This window comes from Echinops telfairi, unplaced genomic scaffold (genome assembly GCF_000313985.2).
Source record: "Echinops telfairi isolate 266 unplaced genomic scaffold, ASM31398v2 ScPeMD7_29;HRSCAF=101, whole genome shotgun sequence".
NCBI classification, from domain to species: domain Eukaryota; kingdom Metazoa; phylum Chordata; class Mammalia; order Afrosoricida; family Tenrecidae; genus Echinops; species Echinops telfairi.
The window spans coordinates 4,370,861-4,379,553 of record NW_022103926.1 but is presented as its reverse complement, the minus strand read 5'-3'; the positions used below and the strand labels follow the sequence as shown (position 1 = coordinate 4,379,553).

Genomic DNA, 8,693 nt, shown 5'->3' with positions numbered 1-8,693 from the left:
GGAGGAAGCATTAAAGAACTAGAGGAAAGTTGTATGTTTCATTGTTGCTACCCTGCACCCTGACTGGCTCCTCTTATCCCTGGGACCCTTCCGTAAGGGGGTGCCTTTTTGGTCTTAAACAGGTGATTATCCTCCCACAGGGGTGAGTTCAGTTTGAGACATGAAGGGTAACTAAGGGCCATAGTGTTGGGGGTCCCACCAATGAAGCCCAGTGTCTTTTATGATTGTGAGTTCCATACCACATTTTTCTCCCTGTCTACCTTGGACCTTCTAACATGGTCCTTTCAGAGCAGTTGATGGTGTGATGGCAAGGCGCCATCTGGCTCTTCTGATCTCTGGCGCCTGGACACTGACGTTTGTGTGGTCCAGTAGTCAGTTGGACTCATTGTGTCCGTGTGTGCTCCCTAGGGTTTCCTCGCCTGACATCTTACTGGGAGCAGACCACCAGGTCTTTTCTTCTGAGGAGCCGTTGGCAGGTTCCCAGCGAGCCCTTAACCGTTGTGGCACCAGGGCGCCCGGGAGTGTCTGGTGAATAGCTGCTGCTGTGCTTATCACCATTTGACCCGGCCTGTGCCAGTGCAGCAAAGGCTTCGGTTCCTTCTCCTTGACACATACAGGTCACCATTCACATGCACAGTGGGGAAAGCCTCCAGATCTTTTCACGTCTGCTTCGGCAGCGCTGGAGTGGCCCCATGCTGTGCTTACACAGTTCATGTTTTCAACTGAAGTATCGTCCAGTGTAGCCATTCCTGGGGAATGCCTCTCTTGGTTTCCTCTTGACAGCCAAGGCCTAGGCTGTTGGTTTTGTTTTAATGATATCTAAACCCCCCATCCTGCCCCCACCACCCACATACACACACATGCACACTTTATATTACAAATTACGCAGGGGGGGCTTACATTTCCGGTTATCAGTTTTGTATTCAATGATTTAAACTCATAGCCCCCTCCCCCCACCAGTAGTTTACCCAGCCGCTTCTCCCTCTCATGGTAACTGTCATCCAGGGCACCTACGTTAGCACCCGTCACCAGCCCATTGCTTCCTCTTCCCGCCTTTGCCCTCCGGCCCTTGGCAGTCTCAAAGGCCGTTCCCTTTGGTGTGAATATCTCTCTTTTTTGACCCCTTCTAACAGTGAATTCCTATAGTATTTATCCTTTTGTGTTGGAATCATTTCACTCCACACGATGTTCTCCAGGTCCTTCCATGTCCCGAGATGCTTTATGATTTTGCCTTTTTTAAAAAATTTTTTTAGCAATGATAGTGTATCGTGTGTATGTATCAGAGTGTCTTTATCCATTCTTCTACTGATGGGTATTTAAGTTGTTTCCATCGACGTGGTATTGGGAACAATGCTGTGATGAACATGAGTATGCAGATAGATACCTGTTTGTGGTATGTCTCCTCTTCAAGGTATATAACCCTAAGATAAGTGGACTTTCGATTCCAGGTGGCCCCATATCACTTCCACAATCTTGTACAAGTGTACAGACCCACCTGCAGTGTGTGAGGGTTCCAACGTCTCTGCAGGCTCCAGCATTTGTTATTTTCTGCTGTACTGAACTTAGCTGTTAATGTCGGTCTAAGGTGTAGCTCATCTCTTTGGATTTGCATCTCTCAAATCGCTGTTGGTCGTGAGCATTTCTTCGTATGTTTGTTGGCCATTTGGTTGTCATGTTTGGTGAGGCTGTTTGTTTGTTTGTTCTTCACTTTTGGCTGTTTATTCTCTTGCTCAATGTGGAGACATCGATCAGTGTGATGAACACCGTCTTGGTCTTTAGCTAATGTGTGGAAGAAAAAGTTGGACAACATGGGTAAGAATCCTCCGGGGTGTCCCAGAGGGTAGGATCTCCTTCCCACGGAAACATGACTCCTGTGTATTTGTTGAGCCTGGATTAGGTTCAGAAGTAGCTGTAGCTCAGGGCGCAGCATCAATGGAGTGGTACCGTGGGCTCACTTAAGCCATAGTTTGCGCAGCTTGACATCTAGTTTCTGCCTGCAGGTCAAAGCATGAAGAAATTGATCTGGTCAGTTTAGAGGAATTTTATCAGGAGGCCCCTCCAGATATCAGCAAGGTCGAAGTCACCATGGGAGACCCTCACCAGCAAACGCTTGCACGTCTAGACTGGGAGCTGGAGCAGCGGAAAAGGTAGCGTGGTCTTCCTCTGGGCCTTGTTCACCTGGGTGAACAGTGGCTGCTTACTCGTGGCGGGAGAGGGCTCCTTGGCGCAGTCCGGGAATCGGCAGAAGAGTCTAAGACGATGTCCCATCTTGTCATCTGGTTGAAACTTGACCAACTTCATTCAGGGTGGGATTGGAGTTGCTGACAGCTGTTGACAGAAAGTTGAATAACTTTCCTTTAGACTATGAATGCCTGAGACCTAAATATCTTTGTGCCATAAATCTGATAGTTTTGTATATTGCCTTTCCCTTGGCGTGTAAGCAGATCCCTGTGATATTATAGTCTGGCAAACATTGTTTTAGAGGCCTGTGTGACACACTATTTTATAGACAAATTTTAATTCACCCCATTATTCATACCCCCGTTGGACTTATAGGTTGTCTCTATTTTTTGTTCTCACAAATAATTCTTCAAGGTATATGCTTTCCCATATAAGACTTTTTATTTATTGAGTCTAAGTGGGATGTATATTGTTGGTAGTTTAATCTAGGTTTCTTAGAAGATAGTGTATACCCACTGCTATGGAGTTGATGCCAACCCACCGCTATCGAGTGACCCTCTAGGACAGAGCAGAACTGTTCCCTTGGGTTTCCCAGGCTGTGAATCTGTACAGGAGCAGACAGCCTCATCTTTTCCCCTTGGAGTGGCTGGTGGGTCCTAACTGCTGACCTCTGGCCAACTCTTAAACCACTATGCCATCAGGGCTTTCCCCCCCCCCCCCGGGCTCCTTAAGAATATAATGCATTGGGTAGAAATTTTCCCCCCACACTGGACTTTTCATGATCACAGCTCTCCTACGCATGCTGACTCTCACCTTTCATGCTTACACGTGAATTCAAAGGGTTTTAGTTGAGGCTTCTGCTCTGTTTTATATTGGAGGAGCAGCTGTTTCTGCCCATTACCATGTTCTGTTGGTGAGAATGTGTTCTGTGCTGTTGGTCCATGTTAAGAACTTAATAAGTCTTGACTTCAGTTCATAGGGCATTGATGTCAGTTTTTCAGCAGGTACTGGCCTGTCACTGCCATTCAGCCTGAGCTGCGAGTGCCTCATCGTGGCCCTGGGCTGGAATCTCTGCCCACCTCAGCCTCACTCTTGCCAGTTGGGGATTTTGTTTGGCTCATGTAATTACTGTGTCCACATATTTGTGAAAGTGTTGGGTTTAGCATCATAGGCAAGCCGAGGAACAGTTAACAGCACAGGGGTACACATACGTGTGTTGCAGGTGGAGGCTCTGGAGTCAGCACAGATTCAAAGCCCAGCCCTGCATTTGCTATTCACATAACTATAGTTACTGGATGGCTCTGTGCAATTACCTACCACCTTTAGACTTCGTTTCTTTCTTCAGGCATAAGAATGTTCTCTCACTTGGTCGATGCTAACCCGATAGGACAGGGTCAAACTGCCTCTCTGGGTTTCTGAGACTCTTTACAGGAGTAGAAAGTTTTGTCTTCTCAGGAGCAGCTGGTGGTTTTGAACTGCTGATCTTGTGGTTAGCAGCTCTGCTCGTTAACCACTAGGCCACCAGGGCTCCTTAGAAGAATGATCCCTACCTTCCAGGATTTTGATAAGGATTTAAGGCAATAATGCTTGCAAAGAGCTCACCAAAACGCCTGCATTCAGTGAATGGTCAGTAGACTGTAGTAGTTGATCATGCTTCGATTAGGTGGGATCTGACAGTGAGCAGACGTGCCAGGGGATCCCTGGAGAATATCAGGTGACCGACAGCTTTCTGTCCTCCTCACAACAGGCTGGCAGAGAAGTACAGAGAGAGTCTGTCCAACAAGGAGAAGATTCTCAAAGAGATCGAGGTGAAGAAGGAGTACCTGAGCAGCCTTCAGCCTCGCCTCAACAGCATCATGCAGGTGAGGCCCCACCAGCGTTTGGGTGTGTCTTCACCAGCCAGTTAAACCTTGCTGACCAGCCACTGCCAGCAGTCACTCCACCATCACGTTTGGCCATATCTGTTACCCTGTGATATAGTACAGGGTAATGCAAGATGGTCTTGTCTGCATGTGTACCGTAAAGCTGTGTGCTGGGGGGAAGAAGATGGCCGGGTGGGCCCAGGAGCATGTGCACACATTTACCTCGAGCATTTTCTTCACCCAGCCTCCTCTGGCATAGCTCTCTCTGACTGTGTTGTTTGAACCCACTGGTGACCTGCAGCCAGTTAGAGGTCTCAAAAATGGGCTCAAACATAACAATAATTGTGAGAATGGGCACAGGACCGGACAGAATGTTGTTCTGTTAGACATAAGATCACTGTGAGTTGCAGCGGACCCAATGGCACCTAACAGCATGCTCTCACCTGAGCCCAGCAGTCTTTAGACATCTGCCGGCGCCTTAGCAGATCTCCTTACTCCAAAAACGTTACTCATCTGAAAGCCATTAGATACCCTAGAGGGGACAGTCCTTATTCCCCACAAAATGTGCTATCTTTCAGTATGGATGACCCACTTTTTGTGTTTATGAAGCCAGATCTGGTCTCAACTCTCATAGTTTGATGAAGCTGAATAAGATGACTTCCTGGAAGGAACTTTGAAAGGACCCTTGGAAAATCCTAAATCCACGCTTCTAGGCAGAATCGACATTTCCTCCCTTCATCTCCAGGGGTAGCAGTGGGGTTTGCTCACAGAAGTATTTGTCAGTAGCGCTTCATCATAGGACAGGTATTTTGTTTGGGTACTCAGTACTAAGTCAGAATGGCTAATTTTCTCTTAACTAGAAAACTCGCTCAATGTTTGTAAATAGGGTACAATTAAAATAAATTAGTGTCGCTCTGATGGCACAGTCAGCTCTCAACTAGTAACCAAAAGGATGGTGGTTCAAGCCCACCAGCCACTCTAAGGGAGAAAGATGTAGCAGACTACTTATATGAAAATTACAGCCTTGGAAACCCACAGAACATCGTGCCACTGACAGGTAGAATAACTGGACAGAAAAAAGCCATCATTATGGAACAAGATGTAAGTTGTGGAAGAAACATCGCATGATCTCATTTTTGTGCTGTACTTAAAGTGTCTATGGATACATGCACACGTGAGTCGTGTAGATGGCAAAAATAGTCTGTATTCATACTAAACCAAAGCAGTTTCCTCTGGTACTGAAACCTGGGAGTTTTGACTTTCTAACCCGAGTATGATTTTTAAAAAATATTCTTTTTATATTGAATTAAAAATACACAGAAAAGGATACAACTCATGAATATGCAGCTCAGTGGCGAAGTAAACATACCCATGTAGTCAGATCAAGACAAAGAACTTTAAAGAACATTATCGCCTTTCCAGAAGCCCCTGTATTCCTTCTCGGTCGTAATTAGTCCCCAGGCAACTGTTATCTTAACTTGTCACCTCATAGGATAATTTTGACTGTTTTCAAACTTGTAGAATAGGATGCATATGGTCTATACTTGTCTGGCTTCTTCTCAATGTTTGTGAGATCCATCTGTGTTGTTGCAAATATCAGGAGTCACTTACTAGTTGCTTTTAGTATTTGATTTTGTTGTTTCCAACTTGTAGCGATTCTGAATAGAGCTGCTGTGAAACTTCTCATACTTCCCTTTGGTGTACACATTCTGTTGGGTATTTACTTAGTAAGGAAGTTGCTGGCTCGTCATGTACATGTATATTTGATTCCAAGTCATAGTGACCTTGTAGGACAAGGTAGAACTTGCCCCTGTGTGTTTCCGAAACTATCATTACATATGGGAGTAGAAAGCCTCATCCTTCTCCCATGAAGCAGCTAGTGGTTTCAAACTGCTGACCTAGGGTTAACAGCCCAATGTGTAACCACTATACTGTCAGGGCTCCTGTATTGGGTTGCTTAAAGCTCTTTATATATTTTGTAATTGAATCTTGTGCCGATATCTTTTCCCATTTTGTGACTTGCCCTTTTACTCCTGTAATGGTTACCTTTTGATGAAGAGAGGTCTTTAATTGAATGTGGCTTATCACTCTTTTCCTTTAAGGCTAGTGCCTTCTGTGTCCAGTCTAAGAAATCTTTCTGTTTTCTTATAGAAACCTTATTGTTAACTTTTCCCATTTAGTTCTGTGGTCTACTTAGCAATATTTTTTGTATCCAATGTGAGATAAAGGTGAAGGCTCCCTTTTTATTTTCCCATATAGGTATTCAGCTGACCCATTTATATATATATAATATATACACACACACACACACACACACACACACACACACACACACATACATTATTTCTCTCCGCATTGTTCTGTAGGGCCACTTTTGTCATAATAAATAGATCTTTGTGAACTATTTATGTACTATACCAGTACCATACTGTCCTAACTATTATAGCTTTATCAGAAATCTCAATGCCCAACCTTAAGTTGTAAGTCTTACAACTTTGTTCTTCAAGATCATCCGGGTTATTCTTGGTCCTTTGCATTGACTTAACGATTTTACAATCAGTTAGTTTATTTCTATGTGCTGGAATTTCTATTGGGATTGTGTTGAATGTGTAAATGAATTTGGGGGGAAATTGACATTTTAACAATATCAAGTCTTCCAAAACTGTTTTACATGCTCTATATTATTTTCATTATTTAGACCTGCAGTGATTGATTCTTAGTTGTTTTGTTATTTTCTTTTTTGGTATTTGATATTTTCTTGAATGCCATCAGATTTTTTTGAGATTTGGGTAAGGGTTTGCTCAACAACTCAGCTTCCCATTCAGCAATTCATGCACATTTTGTGGTCAGCTGCAATCCTCACAGTATAACACCACTGGCCCTATTGTCCTGCCTGTGTACCTCTTTTCCACTTCTCCGCCTTTCCTATCCCTTTCTGACTTCTGAACTTTGTTCGTGGGCAAATGCTGCCCCTTTGATTTCTAATGATTGGTTATTCTAAGGAGCTCATCTCTCTTTAGTGTTACTGTTCTCCTTATAGATCTTGATTGGTTGAAAGTTGAACCACAGGGGTAAGTTCATTTCCAGCCTTAAAGGGTGACTGAGGAACATGGTCTCAGGAGTTCCATCAAACTCTATTCAGCCCAGGATCCTGGTCTTTTTAGTAGGACTTTGAGTTTCATTCTACATTTATCTCCCATTCTACGCAGAACCTTCTAATTTGACCCCTTTCAGATCCTGGTAGAAGTGGTAGCCAGGCACCATGTAGTTTTTCTAGCCTCAGGTTCATGGGGGCTTATGTGTCATTGGTCCATTAACCTTTAAGTGAATTGTTTTTATGCCTCTGTGATTTTCTTCATTCCTCTTCAGTCCAAGCAGGGGTTCGGGCTCTTTAATGCTGGGGGCAGGTGTGGGCAGTCAGTGAAGAGGCGACTCTGGGATGTTTTGCGGGCCCTTCAGCTCTCTAAGGCCCTGCAGCAATATGTGAACGTGGCCTTGATATTTATGGAGTCCTTGGTAAGGTTGTCACTGAACTCTGTGAGGAGACAGCTCTTATAACCAGTGAACTCGAGAGCTCTGTCAGTCTCAGCTCCAGAGGAAAAAAACCACACCCAAGGGCCACGTAGATTCAGGAAGTGTCTGGGACCACTGTGTCAACAAAGAAGTTACAGCCCAAATCCATCTGCACCTATAACCGAGTGCTTAGCTTCCTGGATTCGCCAAATGATGTTTCTTAGCTGGAGGTACTTGACCAGCTGCTCATAGACCCTGTCATGATGGTCCAGCACCTTTCATAGGTCCTGCTGAAGCACGTCACTGAGGAAGACCTCCTGGCACACTGTCTCACTTGTGGCCTCTACCATCTGCTGTATAGGGGGCATCGCCATGAAGAGCTCTATAGAGCCGCCGGGGAGTAAGAATAGCTAGTTGGCATTACTCATAAGCTTTAAAAAAAAACCAGTGCTGCTCACCAAAGTAAGATGTAGAACATGGCCTTGGTGGAACAGGTTGACCTTGGTGTCCCTTGAGACGCTGGTCCTCAGCCCCCTGACCCAGCCACTCTTTCCCTCAAATTGGTATGGCTAAGAAGGTCTTCATAACTTTGCCTCTTAAATGCTGCACACATTCATGGCTGTGTTTGCAGTTTCTGGAACGTTTTGTACATAGAGACACATCCTTTATGAAGCTTATATGTAGCTGTGGGGGTAGCCTTCCCACACCTGTTCAGCTTGTGTGTGTGTAGATCCACTCATAGGTTATTGTGATTACTGTGTTTGCAGGATTGTGTATATTTATGTCTGTTGCCTTTAACTCTTGTGCTCCTCCCAGTGTCTTCCTTTGCCTCGTTCACTCTGTATTGACCCCCATCTTAGCATATCTTGGCTTCTTTCTCCCAAATTAAAACACTTTATTTATTCACAATAAATTTTTTTTTAGGTTGTACATAGAAATATGATCTCACTAGGTATGCGTTCCACAGTAAGAGCTATAACAGAATAGATATCTGCACACCCATGTTCATCACAGCACCATACACAATAGCCCAAAGACAAAAACTGCCCAGTGCCCATCAGTGGATGAAAAAGTAAATATTAGGTGGAGATTTACAGAGCAGATCTTACTTCTACTTCAACATTTCTTTTTTTTTTT

At 44.4% G+C, this 8,693-nt stretch overlaps 1 protein-coding gene and 1 pseudogene across 1 annotated transcript in view; one reads left to right on the top strand and one right to left on the bottom strand.

Moving 5' to 3' along the window:
• The window catches only part of THOC5 (THO complex 5), a 46,338-nt gene that overhangs the window by 10,075 nt on the left and 27,570 nt on the right, over window positions 1–8,693 (top strand). The window contains 2 exon segments of the mRNA XM_045289546.1: window positions 1,921–2,147; window positions 3,929–4,043. Of these exon segments, the coding sequence (XP_045145481.1) occupies window positions 1,921–2,147; window positions 3,929–4,043 (342 nt within the window).
• On the bottom strand, window positions 7,461–7,930 carry LOC105979747 (annotated as a pseudogene).